A 25,867-nucleotide genomic window follows, 5' to 3' on the forward strand; every position below is an offset into this window, starting at 1 on the left:
AGAAAGCCCGTAACTGGATATGGGAAAGCTATTTCTTATAAAGGTGTTACACACATACATACCTCAAAAGCCTACTGGAGAAAAGCAAGCAGGAGAGGTCTATAGATGATTTGGGTAATACAACTCACCAGAGACCTCAGGACAGAAACTTCTGAGCAAGCTACCAGGCTGTCCAAATTAGAATAAACTATTTGGACTATTTTGGCCCCTGGAGTGCAGCAGAACTCCCTGAACTGCAAATTCGCATTTGGTCTTCTCTTTCTCAGGGATGCAACTGCCTTGTGATGTCTACACCAACACCAGAAAATAAAACAGTGCCGAGACAAAGGCTTAAGTGCTGGCTCTCCATCTTCCCATTTAACTGTTTTCAGTTTAAGCATAAGAGAATTTAAGCATGGGTGCAAGCCACACAGTCTTAATTAGCCTCCAGACCAGAGAACATAACCTGGCTCGTTTTATTCACTACTACACACAGAGCCAGCACAGGCAAAGATTAAAATCTCACTCTGTGACATTTAACCGTCTTTGCAAGGCATGCTTAGGACAGCTGGTGAGAAAGGCTGCTGCTTTGTAATGATTTCTTAATTAATAATACATTTACATGTGTGTGTCTGCATGTGTATGTGTGCATATATATATATATATATATATATATATACACAAAATGCTTATGTCACTGGATGGAACAGCTACAGCATCATTTTCTACCTTAGTTAACAAGGCAATCCAGTACAGAGAACAAGTTTCAAGCCTTTGACTTACGACTCCTCTTGTTTTTAATATGGTTTTAACTGTCATGCTAGTAAGTCATAAATATGAGAATAATGTAATAAGGACTACCACAAACACCCACTTCTATGTTATTTTATGTTTGTTCCGTATTTAAAGTATCCACACATCTTCACACATTTCCTTCCTCCTCACTGTCAGATACTGAGGCTCTCAGCTATGCAGGTAAAAAGGAAAAAGTTTAGAAAAAACTTTCTAAACTGTAATAGTTTCTCGTTCTCTCTTGTTGAAAGAATTCTGAGGACTAACTGGAGTCACCATTTGAGAAAAAGGTCCCTGGCGATTATACTGAGATGAGCTTCCATGTTTTTTTATGTATCTGCAGTCACAAAAAGACAGAGAAAAAAAGACTTTTAAGAAGTGTTCTCGTCTTGCTGAACATTCCCTCTTCTTCCCTCTCACTGCATTCTTCATAAACAGTTATGCCTGCTGGCCTCAGAGAATACTAATAATTTGCAATATGCCATAGTATTAAAATCAGCCCCTCTAAGAACAATGGTGGCAAATCTTCCTAAGAGTTTTACATCTCACCTTCTGGATATATATAACATGCTGAAAGACAGATCCCTACAACAGCTGTAAGAAAGGTATATTCTGCCTCTTTCAGCCTTTCTTGGACACACACGGTTGCTTCACAACTAACCTGCACCCTGTGGAGAACTGCCGTGAGCATGCTGAATGCGTTCAAGCACATAAGGCCCTGTGTTGCCTGGAGGGCTACCTCTGGTGGTGCTGGACGTTTGGCTTTCAAGCCCAGAAAAAACACTTTGCTGACACCATGACATGCCTGCTTTAGATGCCCAGTCCTCGTGGTACAGAATACTGGGATGAGGATTAGAAAATATGCTGGGGACTGTCTGGGAGGGAACGATTTATGCTAGACTTCTGATATCCTTCTAATCTTTTACAGGAAGAGGCACTATAAATAATCTTATATCTACAACCTAAATTGGTGTAACCCCTATGCTGCAAAACACCTAATCAAAAGCAGGGCTGACGCAGAACTGACTACAGAGTCTTATGTTCACTTCACTCCCCAAACAAAAAATATTTTCTTCTGACCTAAAGATCCCTTTTGAAATCTCCAAAGCAACTTGCTGAAAAGGTGCAATCCGTCTCTCTAAAATCGAACTAAATCCAGCACTGCCTTATATTAACTATGGCAAGGCAAACACATTTCCATACAACTCGTGGTGCAAATGGATTTCTCTTTTCTGGGTAGCAATGGACAGTTCATTTAAATACAAAACAACACATAAAACATTTCTTCCTATGCAAAAGCTAAGCAATGCTGCCGGAATTTAATTGCACTAAAGGACTTTGAAACCCAATTTTCTGACTTCACCTTGAGATTACCTGGAAATAAAAATACAATAAAAATGCATCAATAAACCTTGACATATAAAAATACTGTTCACATTCGAAGATGAAGAAACCATATTTCTTCTGTTCTATACCCTATACAATCCTGTTGAGTTCAAAATGCTTAAAACAGGTATAAAGGATTTTGCCCCACATACTGTGGAAGCTCCATGAGATAGAAATACAGTGTAGAAGTGGTTGCATGCTGTCTGGTCTATCTGATATTGCTGATACTTTTGACAGGAACATTTATTACACCATGTTAGCAGTAGACAAGAGACTCCCTCTGATACCCATAATTGTCTTCAGGAGACTGACCATATATTGTAGACATGTCAAATAGAGCAGCTATAAACACATCCACCACATGCAATCACTTGCTACTTTCTGAGAAATTATTACAGTCATGCCTTGAGAATGATCAAAGACAGAAAAAAAGGGTCACCATTTTAAAAACAGTAAGAATGAGATCACATCCTACATGAAAAGCGTGTGGAGGTGATTTGGGGTAGTCTGACCCCCAATTCCAGGAATCACCTCTCTTCACCTCTCCACTGCAGTCTAGGTTGCCCTGTGATCACTGAAATCAGCAGGACTTTTATAATTTATTTTACAAAGGGAAGAAATCAAATGTTAAACATCTCTCTCTTATGGGCATCATTAACTAATGTTGGGGGGAGATTCCCAGCATCCCTAAGTTTTACGTAGCAGTTTCATAGAGGGCTAGGGTCCTCCATCTTAAGTCAGTGAACACTCTCTTACTCCCCAAGTAGCCCCAGAGATATTTCTGCCCTCAGGGGAATGTACCACTCAGCTCAGAAGAAGGGTGGTAAAACCTGGTCTACAATGTCTGGGTATGATTATGCTTGCTATCTGTTTCCTACACACCCTTCTTCAAAAAAGCCAGGGGGTTCCGTCCTGGTTCTGGAAAGTCTCCATTAGTACAGAATGAGTACCCCATTGTTACTATCCTCTAAAAACTAAGAAAATTCATCCACTATGAACTACACCCACAGTAACACCTGTAGAAAGTAAAAGGAAGTAACAGATGTGTTTTCCTTTCTTAGACAACAGTGGCGCCTGCCTTTTTGCTCTTGACATGGGGTATCTGTCTGAAGTCTGTCAAAGATCTTTGCTAAGATGCATTTGCCTTTTTATTTGTCTGTGACATTTACAAGCAAGTTAGTCTTGCATCAGGCTGCTCTGACTTCAGCTTTATTAGCCTATCGAGACTCAGGACTCTGTTGTGCATTTTCATTCCCTGTGAACAGCAAACTGTGACTACAGGTGACTGCCTATTTTCTAAGTATAACCACAAGAGAAAAAGAGCAGAGGTGAATGGATGGAAGGCAGCAGAAATGGAAGTCAGTGCATTTTGCACAATGATGAAACACTTGACAAGGTGAATTCTTTAAAAGCCAGGCAGCTCCCTAAAGCTCCTCAAGCCTTTTCTGGATACTTTTCACTGGCAGTACTGAAAAAGAAGTGTGATGCATTGTGAACAGAATTCTAAGGAAAATTAAACACTTTAATGGAACATAATGAATGGAGCCAAATCCAGCTGGCAGCCGGTCACGAGTGGTGTTCCCCAGGGCTCAGTACTGGGGCCGGTCCTGTTCAATATCTTCATTGATGATCTGGATGAGGGGATCGAGTGCACCCTCAGTAAGTTTGCAGATGACACCAAGTTGCGTGGCAGTGTCGCTCTGCTGGAGGGCAGGAAGGCCCTACAGAGGGACCTGGACAGGCTGGACCGACGGGCCGGGGCCAGCTGCATGAGATTCAACCAGGCCAAGTGCCGGGTCCTGCACTTCGGTCACAACAACCCCATGCAATGCTACAGGCTTGGGGAGGAGTGCCTGGAGAGCTGCCTGGTGGAAAAGGACCTGGGGGTTGGCTGACAGCTGCCTGAATATGAATGAGCCAGCAGTGTGCTCAGGTGGCCAAGAAGGCCAATGGCAACCTGGCTTGTATCAGGAATAGCATGGCCAGCAGGAGCAGGAAGGTGACAGTGCCCCTGTACTCGGCACTGGTGAGGCCGCACCTCGAGTGCTGTGTTCAGTTTTGGGCCCCTCACTACAAGGATATCGAGGTGCTGGAGCGTGTCCAAAGAAGGGCAACAAAGCTGGTGAAGGGTCTGGAGCACAAGTCTTACGAGGAGCAGCTGAAGGAGCTGGGGTTGTTTAGCCTGGAGAAGAGGAGGCTGAGGGGAGACCTTATTGCTCTCTACAGCTACTTGAAAGGAGGTTGTAGCGAGGTGGGGGTCGGTCTCTTCTCCCAAGTAATAAGAAATAGGACGACAGGAAACGGCCTCAAGCTGTGCCAGGGGAGGTTTAGGTTGGATATTAGGAAGAACTTCTTCACCAAAAGGGTAGTCAGACAGTGGAACAGGCTGCCCAGGGAAGTGGTTGAGTCTCCATCCCTGGAGGTATTTAAAAGACGGGTAGACGTGGTGCTTGAGGACATGGTTTAGGGGTGGACTTGGCAGTGCTAGGTTAACGGTTGGACTCGATGATCTTAAGGGTCTTTTCCAACCTTAACAATTCTATGATTCTATGATAAATTTCATGGAAACTTGGGATAGTGTCGCCGTGTCCCAGATCATTATGGATTACAAAAAATCAGAATCTAAAGCACAAAATCGTAAAGGAGAGAGGGGTAACAAACTTATTAAGCTATTCTGAAGTTACTGGGACAAAGGCTAGGTTAGTCCTTTGCCAGTGTCAGAAGCTCTTTGTGCTAACAAAAGAAAAACAGTTTTTCAGCTGTTCTGAGGTGTCCAGCTCTTTTGAAACCAACAAGAGTTAGACACCTAAATACTTATACTGGCCCATAGTTTTAACGAGCCTTGTATGGAAGAGCAGGAGAAAATAAAGATTATTAACTCACTTCATGAGGTAGCCACAATAGTGATGTGGGGCTATGATGATTTCATAGGCACAGGGTTTTGGGCTGCATCGGTGTGGGGCATGGCATGATTTTGCCCCTCACTGCCTTTTGAGTAAACCCACCCATTTTTAACAACTATTTTTGTACAGCAAATACCCATTTCATAAGTCTGCCAACACCACTTTGGGAACACAACACCACACATTTTTCTTTTAGGAATTCTTATCTTTGACATTCATGGGCCTCTTTCAAAACACACACAGATCAACCACTCAAAAAAAATAGTCACTTAAGCCATGACTTAGCAACCATAGCTAAAGAAAAAATTTCTCAGTGTAGAAATAATCCACATTTAGAAATCATGATTTACCTCAGTGTTAAGGTACCTTCCCAATACATACCTTACAATGTTCCAGAAAAATTCTAAAACCTCAAAAGGATTTCAGATTAGCATGACAATAATGTGGTGGGAACCAACCCCAACTGTTCTGTATTTTTTAAGCCAATGGAATGTCATGCTTAACATTTAATTGTTCTTTAACTAAATAAATGCAATTAGGATTTTCCCTGTAATCTTTCTGAACAAGCTGAGAAATATACTTCATACCTACCCATGCATTCATGCAATTATTGATGGGGTTGTTGATGGAAGATTAGAATTTGCCGGATGGGTTGCTGACCAATGAACCTTGCCAGTGTATCCAGGGATATCTGGAGTGCTAAAGGAAAAAGTTAAAGGGGGCGGTGGGGGGTGGAGAAAGAGTAAATTAAATGACTATAGGCTTGAAATACGACTTACAGATCAGTTCTAAAATAGCTAGTGTTTATCAAAGATGGATGGATTAAAAACTCTTCAGAATATGAGTAGTCCTTAGAATGCGTGAACTTGCATAGCTTCTTTAATATCAGTGAAACAACTTTATGATGAGCTAGCTGATGATCTGACCCAAATCTTTGGATAGACATGGCAAAAGTGAGTTCTTCAGCGATTTTTCCTTTTTTTTTTTTTTTCCCCAGTTGTTTAGGTTGAATATCTGTATGATATTCATGATTACAAGCAACATTTAATCTCAAAGAACAAATGGGGTCATGGGGTTCATAAAGAGCACAAAAAGCAAGGAAATGTTCTTTAAAAATGTGATACAGATTTAGCTCATATTTAGGTTCCAGCTTCAAACGTGGAATTTAGGTAGCAGGGTTTAGGCCAGCAGGTGTGATTTCTCATGGCCTAAAACACAAATTATTTCCTAAATGATTCTGAAGTTCTCTAAATTTCCCCTAGAATTTATTAAGAATGTATTTACATGTATATGTAATATTACTAGCACTGCTTAGACACATCAGCTGAAATTCTAGCTTGAGTACACCAGTGGACTGAGACAGTATGTGCCACATCTTGGAAAACTAAAGCCTTTTGTTAATTCTGATGCTAATTCTTAATGTGGAATTCAAAAAGGAAGTTCCTTAAAGAGACGGAGGAAAGAATTTTACTCATGTAAGGTAGCACAACAGAAAATTTGGTAGCAATTGCTGCAAGATGAAGCAGAGATGGACAAAATTAAAGAAAAAAGAAAAAGAAGGTGGTACTAATATGAATTCAGAGAGATAATCCATGAAAACTAAAATTAAAACAATCTAAACCAATATGACAGCTTTTTTGCAGCACAAAGGTATTCAGAGAAAATCATCCGTACTGTTCTATGTTGACAGCAGAAAATAGAACACTGCTGAATTATACATATATCCAGACTGCCCATACACATGGAGGTAAGAGCTCATGGCAAGTTGTTTCATCTACTGAATCAACTAAATACTTGGGATTGTAAACCTTGCCCGAATTAGTCCTTTGTGAGTCTTTAGACTGCATGAATGATAACAGTGCCTCTTTTAAAATAATCTCTGAGGTATTTTTTGGTTCCGCTGTACCCTGGGTAAAAATAAACAGTTCCTTTAATTATAAAGTGCACAGAGCTATTAATTTCAGTACAGCTGATCAGCTGCTTCTCCACAACGAAGTTCAGCACAGGATGCAAAACTGGACATATGTGCAAAACATGGTTTATCAGAAAATTCTTTTACTTGTGTACTAGGAAACTTGGCTCTGAAGTTCCTCACCAGAATAGCAGAGGTAATGACAAAATGCTGTATCTACCTACCACAGTTATAACAAAGGACTGTGGGTGAGCTATACCTGCCACAGGAGCACTGGAGGTGTATGTTGTAGTCTTTGTACCCATAGTTAGCAGAAAGACCATCTAGTTCTTTATCTTATTGTGGAATAGCCTTGCACTAACCCATACATTCATACACTGCTTTATTCCCTGGGCTATGCTCCAGTACGTGACCATCCAGAGAAGATGGCTTTGTAGAATCAGTCCCCCAGTTTTGTAGCACTTGGGAAGCTGTTACCTATAGGGAATCACCAAGTAGTTGGCTGAGCAAGTAACAAACCTGCTCTCAGTCTTGATAGCAGCCATGCAGGGGTAACAAGTAGGCCTGAACATATAATACAGCAGTGGAACATATTTTCAGAATTCGACAAAATGGCTTGCAGACAAATTTGCTTTTGCATGTCAAAGTAGACAATCGTCAGGCTATGTGCAGATGAAGTAACTCTGTGTAGAAAATTTCATGTGCATATGCAGGGATCCCACTGAGGGACACAATGGACATTGGGTGGGTGCGAGTATAAGCACATGCATTCAGCCAAAACTGAAAATGTGATATCACTTTGAAGGACTCAGTCAGACTATGACCAGAGTTTTATTACCCTGGTGATGTGCTATATAACAAGATATTGCTCTCACATGTAATACAGAAATTCCGTTGACTTTCTTGAAATTGTATGAGCATTACAGAGAAGAGAAGATCACAACAAGAAGCCCCATATTAACTTGCAACATTTTATAAGCCTATTTGGAGTTAACTCACATAATAACTATACAACTGTGGAGATATTAAAATACATCATGCACTGTGAGGCATCTGATTGATAAAATCTTCTGACCTTTAAAACTTGCAAAACTAGAAGAAAAGAGAAAAGCATCATAAATGGCCAAATGTTATCCAAAAATCAAGCCTGAGAGATGATCCAAGATGAAGATTTATTCTAGACTGCCTGTTAGAAAGGACTGACAAAAGTTGGTATATTCATAACATGTGGGAAGGATGTAGCTCTGAAAGAGAAGAGACATGGTCAGAGAGAAGCTAAAAGTACCAGGATAGTAAGAAAGCTTACACTACAGTAAAGCAGCTGCTCTCCTGGGAACCTGCAAAGAAGATGCAAAAATGTGCTGCGGTTATGTATGTGATAAAGCAGAAGAAACTGAGGTTAAAAAAATACCCTTTTGGTTTTTTGTTTTTGGATCATGCTGTCTAGCTCTTGTGTGTTTTCTCTAATGAGCTGCTAAACGAGATTGTTGCTGCCAAAGAAAACAACTAAGTGCCAGGCTACCACTGGGCAACATACAAAACTCCTCTGTGGTTATGCTGTCGTCATCAAGCTTGCTTTCTGTAACCATGACATCTCTCTTGTTCATACACTTCCTTGTTATCATGCTAGCCGCTCTTAGCCCAACAATAAGAAACATACAGTGTTGACAGTTGAACCTATGCAAGCTCTAAGATTTTTCAAGTGGAATGTAGTGATTCTGAGTGCCTCTGCTTTGGTGTGCCTCTGTTTCATATGTCCATCTCGGGATGTCTTTGAACATTTTTATGTCCTGGTAGTGTTCAGGAAAAAGTGTGGACTTAATTTAGTTGGCCACCCATACTGGCATTTATAGCTATTTGAGATGCCTTAAGGTATCTGAAATAACCCCCTACAGCACAGGACCCATACTGTTTGGAAGCAGCAGCTGGAAGTGATGCTCTAGAGTGTCTGCAGGGCATTGGATGTTCAGGTTTGCCATGTAAATTCCATGTCAGCTCTTTCTTTGGGAGCAAAATCAAGATTCCTCCAAATAATTTGTAATTCTTGAAAAAGCTTGGATCTAGCACTTCAGCTTAAGCGACTGAGGTATCCAAGTTTTTTGTGCAAAAATTCTGTCTAGTGAAAGCAATCCGGTAGATTCCTACCTTGCACTTACATGCAAAGAGTTCCCAACATCTTACTCTTTCTTAGAAACACAGTTGTATAACTCTCATAGAACTAAATCACCAGATTAAGTCATTAACTAGCTCTTCTGGTTACTGCAATTATAAAACGGGCCTCTTGGGTCTCACAGCACATAAGACTTGCAACTGGCTTTCACCTCAAATTCGCTTCCAGGAGGACTGACATGTCACATGTTTGTAGCCCTTCTTTTACTCCATGATCCAATTGGCCAAGCAGAATAACCTGTGGTAAAAATGCCTCAGATGTGATCCTATGTCAGGAAATTCAATGCATACATTCTTTTGTGTTGGGAAAGAATATACTTGAGAGAAGTTGTGAAGTCAAGACAAGGTGCTCCATGCAGAGCGAAGAATGGGACCAACAGGATTTTTGAACAGAGCATTCGGGGTTGCATTTCATATCCTTTTCCCTCAGCCATCAAAGCAGGATAGGGAATGGGTATTTACAAATTGATTTGGGGTTTCTAAAAGGATAAAACCATCACAATGGTAATTCCCCAGAAATATTTTGAATCATGTTGAACTGGAACATTTTGTTTCTACAATTTCAGTTTTATTCTGCTTTCAACTTTTTTAACCCCCTTTTTAGTAGGGGGCATTATTTTTCAGAAACAAGAAAGCACTTCAAGCCAGCAATAAAATCTCATTTGGAAAATGTCAAAGTAGGATATTTCAGCATCCCCCACCCTCAGCCCCCCCAAATGACTCAAACTGGAAAATCACTAAAAAGGCATACGTGGTGGACAAGCTGTCAGTTTCTGAAGAAAAGATACATTGTGGGAAAGCTCTTAGGCAGCCCATGAAAATGACTATGCAAGGTGCACAGGGTCCTGTCCCCAGCTAATTGTGGCCTGTGAGGTTTCTGTGGTAACTTGAAATGATAAGGGATGCATGCACACAGTCAGTTGGAAGCTGACTACACTGAAGAAATATGACTGAAGTCACTACAGATATACTGATGTGATAGTAGCATTTTGCCCAATGTGCTTGAGAAACCAAGAATAAAGAGTAGTTTCAGGGAATAGCTTTGTGCAAGAACTGCAGGACTTGAAACACTTAGGACTTTGTCTTCTTAGAAACTGTATGTATTAAGTTCCCATTTCAATCAACTGCTTCCAGAAATGGATTTTGGTCAGATCCTGTCCCCTCTCTGACACAGACGACTGTGGCCTTGGACAAGTCACTTCAGCTTCCTCAGTCTTCATCTTTCAAAAACTAATACTATAATATCTACTTTACCAGTGTTATGGCAATTAGTTGATGCTTCAGAAGTACTGCTAAGTAAATAAGACTAAGTCACTGAGGATATAAGGGAGTTCTAACAACGCCACGGAGGAGAGTTATTTGTGTGTCAGACTGAGCATTCACCAGAGCCCTGCCCATGAATGCTTGAGAGGAAATCCCCATCACCAGTGTGGGAGGCTTTTTTTCCATTGACCCTTAAAACACCTGCAGAACTAAAATACCACATCGAGCATAATCTTGTTTCAGCAGCTGATTGGGGAAGAGGTCAACAAAGGAAAAAGCTGGTGACTAGGGGTGGAGGAGGAGAATTATACAAAATTACATACCTATAAAGATGTTTAAGAAACAGAGAACAGCAGATGATTATGTGGGGAATCCATATGATGCAGTAAAACCAGTTTCTGTATGGTTTTCAAAATTATTGGGTTCAAAATGCACTTCTGAATAAGAAAGAGATTTTTTTCAAAGTAGTTGTTAATAACAAGAAAGAATGAATTGGGTCATTACTTATTTTCACTTATTAATAACATGGAGCCTCTCAAAAGTGCCCAGAGAATTTAGCAGTCTGAGCCTTCCTGGAAGTCACTGTAGCTGTGCTGCGAAGTTTCCTCCCCTGTGTAACTTGCCCAAGGGAGCTGAAAATACAGTGTTTCCTCAGAATTCAGTCCGTCCTCCTCTTCCTTGATACACGTTTGGGTTGGAGCAGCAGTTACACACAGGGGATCAGATTTTCAGAAGTGTTCAGCGCCTAAAAGTTTCATTGTGGTGTTTGTGGCCAGATTTTCACAGGAGCTTAGCAATTAATGTGCACCCAGAATGTAAGCTCTTTCAGAATTCTGGTTTTCATGTGTGGTTGCTGAGCTATTTTTGAAAGCCTGGCTGGCTGCACAAAACATATTCTTTAGCTCTCAGTTGCTTCCCTACCTAGTATATGGTTAGCTATGTGACATATAAAACCAAATGCAGTATTCATTTTCCACAAATAAATAAATATTATAAGCAAATAATTAACAATCAAATCAGTAAGAAACAAAGAAAAAATTACCAAGGAAAACAGACATAATCAGGTCAGACTCCAAAGTCTTCTAAAACAAATTGCAGAGGTCTCAGTTCTGCAAAATATATGAACAGATACTTAATTCTACCTCTGTTCAGGATATCTTTTTAAGCACATACCTTTAACTCATTGATTCCAATGGAATTTATACTTCATGGGTTTGAAAGAAAAGAAAGCAAATAAAAGAAGAGAGTTTAAAGTAGGCAGACAAGTAGAAAAAGCAGGGGAAAAGAAAAACCACAAGAAAAACAAACTATGCATAAAAAAAATCGGTAAATTTAAAAATACAACAACAGACACTTGATCCACTGGACAATTGTTGTCCACTATACCTAATAAAATTACACAGGCAACATACAATGAAAATACAAAAAAACCACCAAAGCATTCAATTTGGAACCTCACTACTTAGTGGCATAAGAAGACAAGATTTAAGCCTATAACTCCTGTGCTTTGACAATCTAGTCCACTTGATGGAGCACTGAGCTGTAAAACGAGACCATGATAAGTTTTATAAAAGATTTTTGGAGATCTGTTGGTGAAAAAGGACTGCATTAGGAAGAGATTTTCGGAGTGTTCTTTCACAGCAACTTCCTAAGTTTTTGACTGGCTCTTTTTTTTTTTTTAAAGATTTGTATGTTTCCCTTGGCAAAGAAATGAGAGAAGATTCCAGCTTTTAGGCATACATTGCAACATAACCAAGGATGAAAGAGAGAAACACGTTCATCCTAAGGCAGATTCAGGAGTGTATCCTAAAGCAGATTCAGGAGTGCATACAGAAACCAAGGATATTAAGAACGATGCTACATTCCAGGGCTGGAACAGACCTCAAGAGATGATGTAATTGATCCCTTTCCCCCAAGACAGGCTTTAATGAAAGCCTGGAAGAGAATGAAAGGAACTGCATTACCATCCCGGATCTTTGGTCAAGTGCGAAGATGAAGAGTCTGACCTGAGAAAAGTACTTCCACAGCTCCCTTAGGGAAATGCCCACTGATCATCCTACACTGTCACCAGACCACAAGCATAGTTTTGATTAATAAGTTCAGATTAATAAATTTAGCACTTCTAGATGAGTCACAACGCTTATGATGTGGCTTTTGACATCTGGTGAAGGCTTCCACAGCTATTCCATGTCTGAACCACAGAGAAAAACTGGATAAAAATGACTTAGATTCCTAAGTCTTCACTTGTGTCTCAGCCTAACTTTTAAGAACTATGGCCATCATGTTGTGCTAATCATTGTTTTTTAAAACCAAGTTTCAGCAAAGCACCACTTCAATAGTGTAAAGCTCAGAGGCACAGACTAGGGCTCAGGATACATGAAGTTTCATTTGTAACAGTGCTACAGATTCCCAATGGGATTTGGCAAACCACTTAATCCCACTGCACCTGGATTCTCATCTGCAAAACTTCCAATTTGCACGGTAAGGACTTCAGAGTATTATCTAGGGTGCTGGGTATATGCACAGCAGCTTTTCACAACACTGATCTTATACTAGGGGCTTTTGGGCTCAACTGCAGAACAAATCATGACTTTTATCTTTTTTCTAATTCCTTAAGAAAAAAGAAGAAAAACAGAAGACGGTTTCCTGTTCTGCCAAAAGGAAGAGAGGGTGGGTGCAAGGGTAGCATACAAAACATGCCCAGGTTCACCACTCTTCCTGTTTGTCTCTGCAAAATTACATGACAGATGACTCTTAGCTAGTTTCAGCTTTGCTAATAATTTGAATGGCAACCACTTTCTTGCATGGTCTGGGGAAGAATAGTGTCTCACTCCGGAGTAATGCCTGAGCGCTGATGCTGTTGCCCAAGTGCTAGAGGCAGGAAGTGCAACTGCTAGTCCATGAAAGAGTGAAAGTGACTATCTACAAAGAAATTTTTACATTTTACAGACTTCCAAAGCATATTTAGGCTTCTAAATCTGAAGTATATATCTAACTTCTCAAATCTTTTGGTGGGAGTCTAGCAGCCTTAATACTTTTACACATCTTTCCAGAACTACTGGCCAACACACAAAGTGAGAAAAAATTTTATAGGGATCACTTTTATGTCTTCTTTCTGACTTTCTTCTTTCTTCTGCTTAAAATCATAGCCATCTTGATGTTTGGCAATCATAGAGAATAAATATACCTTATGAAGAACTTAATAGAATTTTTCAGGTGGAATTGAGTTTTTCACAGCTTTGAGATTTCAGAATCTTTTAGATCACAGAGATCTTGGTCTCCTGGTTGCCAGAAAACAATGAAACCCATGGCCTCACTCACTAAAAACCAGGAAAATGACATGGAGAATACCAGAGAAGGTAATATAGAACCTGTTGCTCAAACTTATAAATCCACCATGATACCACACACTGCAAATAGTTCCAGACAGTATGTCTGTCTGTTTGCAGCACAGTGTACACATCAGCTTCTGTTCTTCAAAGCTCTACAGCAACAGCAGTATGACATGGCAGAATGAAGGGTTAATAGCTCTGCTAACTTCCCTTCAAACTCAGAAATCTCTGTTCAGCACTATGTTGTATGCTATGTGTGCTGTATTTTTCAAGCAAATTTCTTAATAATCATTTTATACTATTTTATGTTCTAGTTCAAGCAGAAGTTACAAGTTAGGTAAAGGCTGTGAGAAATCAGATGACTTGTGCAGGAGGTGAGATAAAACAATCAGAATGGTACATTACGCACATAAAAGCTTGACATTAATAGGTTTGGCTGCAGTAATACGGGTCAAATTTGACCATTGTACAATGCTTACCACCTTATTTTGCCTGTGAACCTACTGCTGTAGTGAGTAAGGCTCTGTGAAGAATGATGTGCCATTCCTCCCAAGTGTGGCAGCATGTGATGCATTGCAAAAGAATAAGCATTCTCCCTGAAACTGATGTAAGAAACAGAAATGAACAGACTTAAGGTGGAGCTCAGAAATTCCAGCTACTTCCAAGGCAGCTCCCAGCAACGAGGAATGTTTAGCACATACTCTGCTGTATGTGAGTAAGGCCCAGCATTATGCCTTTTCTTCAGAACAGAGAGGGAAATATTTTTACAGTTTTCTCCTTCTGCTTCCCCAAAGTATCCCTTCTGTAGTTCCTCACAAATGTGGACTGTGCAAGACCACTGAAAGGAAAGAAAGGAAAGGCCTGTGCAGTGAGAAAATCTGATTAAGTAAACAAAACAGTCTCTTTCCTCTTTTGTTTTACCATTTTTAGTTCTTACCATTATGTTGTTACTTTTACCGTTTTACTTTCACAAAAGTTTGCAAATAAATGTGTAATACCAGCTAAAGAGAACTTTAGGAAAGGCTTAAAGAGAAAACCTTTGCACGTCAAAGTTTGTGATCTAGCTGAAAGTCAGGAGGTGCTCCTAATGGCATTCAGGGAGCTTTTGCAAACTCAAAGGCCATCTAGTGGCTAAAGTTAAAAATCACACATTTTTAACATTGCAATATTCAAGCCACACTACCCATCAAAAAATGGCACATGCACTTCTACCCAACAGACCTGTTATTAACACTGAAGAACAGGAAGTGCTTGAAGTATGAAAGCATGTCATAGTTTGAAAATAAACAGTTTTTTTGGAAATAAGGTCTCTATTCGGAATGGCATCCGCAGAAATTCCTGGTGCATGCTAAGCTCAGAACCTTCTCTTCCATGTCCTCCCCACTTGAGCCTTGAACATAACACAAATCTATTTTCTGCTGCTGGGCATTTGCAGGAATGCCTGTGTTAGGTAGTCTCAGCATCATTAGGAACCATGGGTCTGGTGTTTTGGGGTACGATCTAGCAGATGTGCTCAGACTAGCTTCACATGCAGCCTTTCTCAATTGAGAAAAAGGGCAAGGTGCCTGCTGAGTTCTTAAAACTTGGTTGTAAAATTAGTCTAGCAAGGTTAACAGCAGGAGGGAGAGTATACTCTGATTTCCATCCTAGCCTAGGTCAGTCTGCTGATCGTGAGGAGATCATTACACCAAGACAGTATATTCCACTGGTGTTACCACAAGCAGCTTTTACTTCCCAGGATGGGCTCACTAAGGGTAGCTTTTGGTCCGACCGTCAATTATTGTCAGTCCATTATGACCATTCTGTACTAGAGGGATGGCAGGGTCACTTGGGCCACAGAGAAACTCCTGGATGGAAAAAAAATCCTAATCAACCTTTCTAGTTGAAAAGCGTGATGCATAGTGTTAGAAGCAGAATTTCCCTGAAACTGTAACACGCATGTGATGCAATAAAGAATCAGGCCTTAATGTTTTATGACAAATTCATACTTAGTCAAAACAGGTTTCACTTAAGCTTACCATAACACAAGTAGATGGATAAAATCTGTTATACCATCATCTCGGTAGACATCTCTCTGCTCATTTTGTATCAGTTTCCTTGACTAATTTTGCATATGTAGGCTGAATGGTCCCTTAGATTTATACAGACCTACACTGACCACTATAGGCAGTTACCACTGCAGGCCATTTACTACTGATTCAGTTATTAAAAAGGACTCTTCAAGTTCAACCTTGAATCTGAAAGCCCACTGCGCTTCCTGTGTTAACAGACCTCATTCAAGTTATTAAAAAGAGTAAGGAGCATTCCCGCCCAATTTTTTTTCATTCTTTTGGCCAAATACCAGATCTTTTTCCCCTTTCCCAAGTAACAAGAACTCAAGAGGCAGTATCAAAATCATGCTAGTAAGAGAAACATACCGTGCAGTGCCTGTGTAGGGAGGCTTTGAAGTTCGCACATGGTTAAGTGGGATTAAGTCTGCATCAGCATTGTCAATGTCTTCAAAATTTACTGCACCAACACAGCCACTGTTTGGATAGAAAGGAAATCAAAGATACGTACATTATTCATAAGACAGCTGGTGGAGGCAGCTGAACCATATTCTGCATGCTCCAAAATTCTAGTTGTTTATTAAAACGGTCCACAAGAAAAAAACATGGAGATGAACTGCCCTGTGTGCTTGGCATGTCCCAAGATGAAAACAATCATCTGCTGAACTTGCAGCAAGTAACAAATGACAGCTCTAGTACATATGTGCAGAGAGGACACTTGGGAAGAATGGAAGTAAGACAGAAATGTGTCATCTCTTGCCCTTTTGGCTATGCCCATAATCAGACCAGGATATTCTTCCAAAGAGGACATAATGGATCCTGATTTCTAGTTTACAGGTTTACTCCGCAAGCATAGGCTCAGCACATGCTCTCCCTTGGCACCAGAAAACACCTTGAGATTAGATAACATAGGCTATCTACAAGTCTTGCTTCAGAAAATGAGAGATGGATTGTTTGGGCTTAATCAAAAACGTAGAAAGCAGAAACAACCCAAGGACATCATTGTACTTACGTATACAAAGGGATATGACAGGTTCGAGAGCTTCGGCTTACACTGTTAAAGACAAAAGAGATCAATCACCTTTTTTTCGCCAGACAGAATATTCTGATAGAATATTTATGAGGTCTCAAAAGAGAGGTGGTGACAAGTCAAAGTTTTGCTCTTGGAATGATGCAATGCTCATTTGAATTTGGTAAAAGACCGTGCTAAATGATTAGATTGGCATATATGCTAAATGACCCAGTTCAGTAGGCAGAAGCTTGTCTTTTAAATCTTCATCCTCAGATACTGGGGCTTCAGTTCATTTCCTAGGATACTATAAGTAAGTTTTCTTTAAACTCTACTTGTAACACTTTTCTCATTCAATTCTTGAGAACACAGGAAAATTTAACACCAGGTCTGAATTTCTCTTTTGGTCTGTCCTTGCAAGCTGCTCTCACTGGCCGTGTCTATATTCCTTTGAAAGAGCAACATTCAAGAAACCATAACGATAGTTTTTTCTGTCTCCCTGCCACCCTGCAGAGGTACCCGTCTCTCCCATTGTATGCCTGACTGTGTCCAATAGCACACCCGTCCATTGAGTTTGCCCGAGAAAACCTGCTGGCTCATGGCCTGGAAAGGAGGCAAGTTCTAGCTTTTCTGTCTTGCTTTGACCAGCCTTCCCTTCCCTGTCTCTACTTGGCTCTTATCTGAGGCCTTCTGAACCTCCTGTCGCCCTTTACTGGGCTCATCTAAAATGCTCCACTCTGCGATTGTTTTGGATTCTACAGACAGCAAATAAAACCTTGAGTTTGTACATGTGTATGATTACCGTGGTGTTTTCAGAAATCTCCTGTCTCAATGAAAACATCAGATGCATGCAGTCATGACAATCATTCACTTTACAGATTTCTTCTGTTCTGCTTTTTATATTTAACTCTCTCACATGAGAAGCATGTTAGAGTATACTTTCCATATAGTTATTGATTGAATATCTTAACTTCTCTAGTTACAGAATGCTGCTGAATTTAGCCTTCCAAAATAATTAACTGTACACGGACTTCATAAAGGAAGTGTTCAGAGGACCCCGATATTCACAAAAAAAATGAAACTTGCAAATCAACAGGTCTCTGTGGAGAGGTAAAAGATTTTGTTTGAAATCTGTCCCAGAAGCCTCCAACAACCTAAAATCATAATTAGATGCTTCTTGTAAGGCAACATTATCTAATTAATTTGGCTTAATAGCTTTTCATGCAGCAACCAGAACCAGTTGCAGGTAAAAATAATAATTATTACAGTCAATAATCACAAGTAAACTAACTTAATGTAGGATTTGTTATGCTACAGCATCATTCCTGTCAACCAATTTTTCATTAATATCCTTACCCTCTCTTTTGGTACTATGCATGCATATCTTCTTCTGTACCCATGAAGGGGAAGGGAGAGAGAGGAGGGAGGGGGAGGGAAAAAATATGTAATCATTTGAGGCAAATACTGGAGTGTGCCGATGACCTTAAATGCTCACTTGGGACTGTTTTTATTTGAAAACATTGCTGTGGGTTTATGTGTATGACCTACATAAAATTTAGGCTACATTTCATTAGCAAAACCTAAAACCAGTTGGCAAGAAATTGTTCACTGGCTTGGCTTATTTCAGGTTCAGGATACTATCTCCTTTTTGTGAAACACGATCAGCCAACACTTTTACTGTTGATTCTGGAGGCTGGATTTTGGAAGGTAATATATTATCCCAAGGAGCCTCTTCATAAGCTCTAGATCAACAATAAAAAAAGAAGAGAAAAAGTTCCTGTATAATCATTAGTGAATTACATCGGTAGCTAGACAATAAGGAACTATGTGAACAGAGAAGGATGTAGAAAATAACAAAGGTGTATATTTCCAGTTTAAAGGGAAATGAAAAGCCTGGAATTATATGTTGCTTGTTGGGGAACAAGTAGTTATGGTACAGTTTCACAGGCTTATCTTCTTTAAAACTTTTTCACTCACTAATTGAAAGAGGTAGTTTATCTTCCAATAAGCTCCCAGTGATGATGGGTTTTATTTTGTCTAAATTTGAATAATCAGTTAAGTGAGACGAGACATAAATAGAGATTAGACACCAGTCATATCATGCCTGTGACAGGCGTTGAAGACAGATGTACAGAATGCCCTTTTGGAAACTCCAGTTTCTCTTCACTGCCTATAGAGGAAGTGGAGATGAAAGGCACAGACTGGATGCAAGCTTTTAGATAACTGAAGTTCGTGAAATGAATCCTATGGTAAATGCTGTTAAAACACCAGAAGTTCTGAGTGACAGAAAAATTGTCTGTAGTCTTATATGTTCTGCTACCTAAAGGTGCAGAGTAGCAAAAAGAAGATGAAAAAATGAAGCAAAGCACAAGCAAAAACTGTTTTCAAAAGAAATGGTGTCTCACTTTTGAGTATTTTTCTTGTAGAAATCGTCCCTTGCTTTTTCTTCTTTCCACCTTGCAGAAGGATCACTTGATTCCTAAGAGAAATCAAATACATGGCAGAAAGCTATGCTATCAACATATATGATACTATGACTGCTTGTTTAGAGAGTGAACTGTATGTATTTGCATTTTCCTACTTTACTATCTTCTTTTGCATCGGAATGTGAAACATGCAATTTCACATACTTCACCAGCCAGCACTGGAGATCAAGAATGGATCTATTTCTGAGGAGTTTTACTCACGAAGCAAAATTTAATACAGTGAATACAAGTTTAAAAACTAATAGAATGTCCTTGCCTCTCTACTCCTCAGGAAGGTAGCTTTCCATTTGTTGTATTATTTATAAAATGGCATAGCAAACGCACTTTGCAGTCCCTCACACATGCCTGATGTATTTGTATGATGTTCATTGCTACAAACTGTGTTCCTCAGGGTTCAATTCTAGGGCCAGGTCTGTTCAATATATTTCTCAACTGTCTGGATGCAGGAGTTGAATGCACCATTAACAAGTTTGCTGATGATACCAAACTGGGAGGTGCTGTTGACTCTCTTGAGGGACAGGAGGCCTTGCAGAGGGATCTGGATAGATTGGAGCATTGGGCTATGATTAATGGGATGAAATTTAACAAGTCCAAATGCCAGATTCTGCACCTAGGATGGAGTAATGCCAGGCACAAGTATAAACAGGGAGAGGAGTGGCCGGAGAGCAGCCCTGCAGAAAGGGATCTGGGGATGCCGGTTGACAGCAGGCTCAATATGAGCCAGCAGTGTGCCCTGGCAGCCAAGAGGGCAAACCGCATCCTGGGGTGCATCAAACATGGCATAACCAGCTGGTCAGGAGAGGTAATTATCCCGCTGTGTTCTGCGTTGGTGCGGCCCCACCTTGAGTACTGTGTGCAGTTCTGGGCCACACCATATAAGAAGGATGTGAAGGTCCTTGAATGCATCCAGAGGAGGACAACAAAGCTGGTGACAGGGCTGGAAGGCATGGCCTATGAGGAGCGGCTAAGGACCTTGGGCTTGTCTAGTTTGGAGAAAAGGAGGCTGAAGGGAGACCTCCTTTCTCCCTACAGCTTCCTGAGGGGGGGAGGTGGAGAGGGAGGTGCCGATCTCTTCTCCCTGGTATCCAGTGACAGGATGTGTGGGAACGGTTCAAAGCTGCGCCAGGGGAGGCTCAGACTGGACATTAGGAAGCATTTCTTTACCGAGAGGGTGGTCAAACACTGGAACAGGCTTTCTAGAGAGGTGGCCGATGCCCCAAGGCTGTCAGTGTTTAAGAGGCATTTGGACAATGCCTTTAACAACATGCTTTAACTTGGTCAGCCCTGAACTGGTCAGGCAGTTAGACTATGTGATCGCTGCAGGTCCCTTCTAACTGAAATAGTCTCTATTCTATTCTATTCTAACTATTTAAGCATGTGCAACACTTAAAGGACTATGAATAGTCTCATCAGTGTAGAAGGATGAAGGATGCCATTACGTTTTCAGTATGGCAAAGACTTAATTAGACTTGCGCTATGGAAACATTGATGCATTTCAATTTACTTATTTGTTTGTGCCTTGTACCAAATAAGGCAGTGCCTAAGTATTAAACATATGAGTATTTATACCAAGTATGAAGTATCTTTTGTACATTCTGTCATTTTTGCTCTAACTCTGTCTCCAGTTACACATAACTGACATTGGTGGTATCAGTCTCACATTACAGTCTAAATACCTTAACCAGAGTAACAGTACAAAAACTGAAAATCATTGGAGTGATGGCCGCCATTAAAATCTGGTCATGCTAACATACAGCTACCTGAAATATATTACTTATTTCAATATAATTAGATGAAGAAATGAAAAAGTCTGATTTCACTACACTACTGTCATCACTGCCAAAAGCATGTTAAATGGAAAGCAGACTAGAAACAAAATGATTTAAATATGTTTTCTGTCATTACAAGAAGAGCACCAGACACTTGCCTTGAGATTGGGATCCATACAAAATGCAAAAATATGGTTTTGGTCAGGTAGAGCAGAAGCAACTTTCACTGGAGTTCTCCAACCTGAAAGAAAGGGCTTCCTATTATGTTAATCAATTTGCAGCAATCCTTATTGTTTTAAACTGGATGAGAATAACTCATGGCTTCCCATAAAAATCGATGCACCAATGTTCAGTTACCTGTTACCACTCTGAATTACAAAGAGTTCCACAAAAATATATTAAATTACATGGAAGATGAAATTAAGTGATAAATAATATCACAAAATGCATTGCTACAGTTTGGCTTACTTCACATATTGTCATGTACAGTACTAACTCTATAAAGGAAAGTACACAAAATAGCAAACATAATAATAAAAGCTTGTTAATGCAACCTGAACTAGTAATTGCATTTCTACAGTTGCCATCTTTGCCAACCCGGCAAGCAATAAACAAGCTATTCCATAAGCAGTAGGTGACTGATTTCCTAAAGATATTTCTCTCTCTCCTTCACCCTCCCAACTTCACATTCCAAAAATCTGAGCTCTCCCTGACCAGGTTCTGTAAATCAGGCTTACCCACCAAGAGGCCACTTCCTGCAGTTACTGCAGAGCCACATATGTACTGATTGGTGAGCCAGTACACACATGTTGGTAATCAAGTGAGCTGCTGTCAAATAGAAAGATGTTATAATGGCCAAGTTGCAGCTCCTTCAGGAGGAATGCTTGTTTTTGGCTTTCCTCTCCCCAGACTTCAACCTTCAAAAATCTTGCTGGGGTGCAATTATCCTTGAGATGTTTGTATCTCTGTCAAATTTGGCAGAAATAGGCCAATGGGGTTAAAAGTTTTTAGGGGGGAACCAATAGATAAATGAAAAAGGTGAACAGAAGCAACTTGTCTCCTTCGGGAATCAGGATAAAACCCACAAAATAATCCCATAAATAAGGTAAGGGATATGTATGAGAGTATCATTCAAACTGCTGTACCATTAACTAGCATAATGCTTTTGGTGACTTTGGGAAAGGTGTATTTCTAAATATACTTTGTTATACTACACTAAAAGGGATAGACAGCCGCACAGCCATCACACCACTCTCTCTATGAACACTGGAAACTATTATTTAGTATCAAGGACGTAATACTTAGGTAGTTTTCAACCTGCTTTTTACTTCCAGACCTCTTAAAAATTTCCAATGCATATGAAGACCTTTATGTAGCAAATTTAAGCTAATTCATAACAGTTACTTTTCCTAGTTATCTGTAGAAATTTTAGGTATACTCTGGAGAAAATAGTTCAAAGACTAAAAGTTGAAAACCACTGTGCAGAATGCAAAATTAATTCTTGCAGAACTAATCGCTCTGACAAAGTTTGAAAGAAAATCACAGCTTTCAGTAAAAGAGACTAAGTTTATTATCCTAGTTCTATATGTAAGTACTGAAATAATATGACCTGGATTTTAAAGGAGCTTTTTGCACAGTGTGCTGTAACTTTAAGTTGCTGCTTTTGAAAAGCTTGACAGAATCTGTGGATCTTTGCACTGTGAAGAACTTTCAGACTGAATCACTCTCCAATTAAAACAATTCTTTTGGAAAGTGTCTCCTAGTAACATGCTCGCAGTAAAGATGGTGGCTACATCTTCATTGCCTCAGCTTAGTATAAACTTTAAATGCTATCTGCAAATATACAACTTGTAGTCATATGGGAATGCTTCCATTAAGTTTTATGTCTGAAATGTTGTAATTACTTAATACGTATGCATGTACTAGTGCCCTCTACAGTAAAGAGGCAGATGGCTCAAAGATATCCATCCATATGTTCTAGTAGTTCCATAAAATAGTCTTCCTTCATTGATTAAAGAGCTAAAGGTTACAACTGTTATTCCTTGTGTTGTATGTGTAAAACACTCATTTCAGCTACAATGTCCTTAGGAGGACATGCATATAATTTTACATTTGCATTGATAATTGTACATATGCATTTCTAAAGACCTCTGCTTTTGCACTGTATACTGTAATTTGCCATCTTGACATCACTGGCCTACTGCTGGGATGATTAATCTTCTAACATTTACTTCTCCTTTTGCTTTCAGTGGAAAGATCTAGCGTAAAAATGGCAATAATTTTTTTTTCTTTAAGTCAACTTTCTGGAGATTTCAAGCCCTTAATGATTTCCTCAGTCACAGGACTGAAAATTGCATGATCTGCTCTTGTCCAAGTTGAGAACTCAGTGTCTTGGCTTTGTCACTTTTAACTAATGACAAGCTCAATGATATTGTCAGTTTCAGTTTATCACTTAAACTAATCTCCTAATCTGACAAAGCAGGATTCAATGACAGATAACAAATTTGGGGAATTTCTGGTTTGGATTCTGAGTCAGAAACCGAACATGTACTCATTCACATTTCTAAGCTGTTTCCCAGAAACCATGAAAGCCAGACAATCTTTTTGTTTTGTTTTTAAAAGAAAAAGTGAGATTCTTATGTCACCTCGTAAAGACATATGCAGGGAGGTTTCACAAAACCAGGAGTCTCACAAGCTTCACTGCACCTCACTGTCGTTCGAAAACTGTGCACTGTTTTTGACCTCTTATATTTTAAAATTAGTAGGAGCAGGTCTTGATGACAATCAGTTTCAGATTTTTGTCTGTGTTCATTTCAGGTGTGTCTCTATCTGTCAGAGTATCTCTGTCTCTGCTTTTCTCTGCGTTGGAAAAATTAATAGTCAGATAGAATTGCATATCTCAAATCTTCTTTCCCCTTCACTTTTCCCGAGGCTTTCAGAAAAAAAAAAACAACAAAACAGCTGATCAGTTCTGATTGGTGTCTGACGTCTAATTTCATACGTAAATGGAGAACACAGTAACTGAGAAATAAGAGAGAAAATTACATGGGATGAGGAAGAAAAAAAAAGGAAAATTATGGAGTCTATTTTTTTATCCCTTGTGGTTTCTTGGGTTCTTTTGGGTTCTGCTATACGACTGCAGTAAGCTTAAAGTGATTTAAGATGCAAAGTTCAAAGACAGAAACAAGGAACCAAAAACACTGCCTGAATTTATAGCACGTAGAGACTATATGGTGACAATAACACAGATAAAGTATAGCTAACCGTGAAGTGAGAGTGTTATCTTTGTATAGTAAAATGGAACAAGGAGCTTATTTACATTTCTTTACCATGTTCTAAGAAATGCCTCCCCCCATCTAAGAACAAGTTGCCTTCATAATTCATAGAATTTTGTTCTAGCTGTAATGAGCATTTCTCTATGAAAATCATTGGCATTGTCTTAATCTTTGTAAAAATTCAACCATATTGCTTACTGCTAATTATGTCTGCCTTTAGAAGCCCTGGGTAGATATTTCTGCTTTCCAGAATTTTCATCAGACAATTCTGAATATTAACCACCAACCCCATTTTGCTACACGTTAAAAAGAGTCAATTTCCATTTTGATACTGTAATCAATATGAAATTATCAGACCTAACTTTATGTGTAACACAGTGCTATAAGAGGGTAATATGTACTTTGACCAACATGTGATGGCAGTTCTAAAGAACTTCTGTTCTCCGATCAACTAGACACTGGAATAGGTCTTTAAATGTGCTGCACTGCAACTTGTCAGGAGACACAAAAATATCCAGGGGATTTCCCAGCTCTGGAGTGATTTGTTATTTTGCTTTACATTAAAACAGGTGCTCATTAGGACTATCGTATATAACTTCACAATTTACCTAACTAGATTTTTTAAAACATTATTTACCTTCAAAGATTTTTTTTTTCTTTTTAGCATTAGAATGCTTGTTAGAATTCGCTGACTGGTACCTCTTTGCTACAGCAGAGGCAATGAATCATACAAACACTCTACTGCAGTTGTTATATTCAGTTCAAATATCCAGGGCAAATATAATTTATAAGGTTGTTCTTTCAGGACCTTGGGGGATGGAGTTCAGAAGCTAATTGTATTTATTTGTTAAGCATCACCAATTTTTTTGGTGATTAAGAAATAAAAATAGTAGTTTGCTTTACCTCTGAGTCGTGCTCTGACAGAAGCAGCTGACACAGCCCTAGAGTTCCACCTTCTGTCCTGGCTGGTTTGCTCCAGGAGGATCATCTCTCTCTTGTGGGGAGGCTCTCCTCTCTTTCCAGTGATGGGGTCCTGCTGGTGAGGTGTCCAATCACTGCAGTCCACCAGGGATTCAACAGCTCTTCCAACAGTGGGCCGCAGGTCAGCATCTGCTCCTGGACTCACAAAACCTGAGCAGGGATCCACTAAAGGCACATCATCCTAGTGTGGGAATAAAGGGTAGTTCAGCTCTACTGGAGATGTGAATGAATTGAATTTAAGGGAAAAATTACTGTTTTTCTCTTCAAAGCTGGCAAAGCCATGTCTGTTCTCAGGACCTCTCACAACAGGCATGCATATCTTCTTTAACAGACTTTGATACTGTTGGTGATCCACCTTGTGAACTGGTTCAACTGACAAGGCGGACTTTTTAAAGGCACTTGCCTGCCTTTCAGCTCCATGGGAAACCATGGTCATTCTCTTCTATCGTCCTTATGTGGCACTAAACTTAAAAGACTCCACTTGCTCCCATTTCTCCAAGTTTCTGAAGTCCTAGCCAACAAACCGCAGTAAAACTAGAGGTCATCCTGCAGAAGATCAGTAC

The 25,867-nt window shown here is 39.8% G+C and overlaps 1 protein-coding gene across 1 annotated transcript; it reads right to left on the minus strand.

Moving 5' to 3' along the window:
* Positions 1-984: 984 nt before the first annotated feature.
* On the minus strand, positions 985-25,734 carry SPMIP7 (sperm microtubule inner protein 7). The gene is given in 11 exon segments (XM_087747657.1): positions 985-1,108; positions 2,135-2,145; positions 5,666-5,759; positions 15,545-15,583; positions 16,154-16,261; positions 16,797-16,838; positions 17,880-17,947; positions 18,472-18,535; positions 19,199-19,272; positions 21,207-21,289; positions 25,227-25,734. Coding segments are annotated over 11 exon segments (1,215 nt in total).
* Between the last annotated feature and the right edge of the window lie 133 nt (positions 25,735-25,867).

The sequence above is a fragment of the Nipponia nippon genome, unplaced genomic scaffold (genome assembly GCF_047370975.1).
Source record: "Nipponia nippon isolate SJK-2023a ecotype South Korea unplaced genomic scaffold, ASM4737097v1 scaffold_1, whole genome shotgun sequence".
Lineage (NCBI taxonomy): Eukaryota > Metazoa > Chordata > Aves > Pelecaniformes > Threskiornithidae > Nipponia > Nipponia nippon.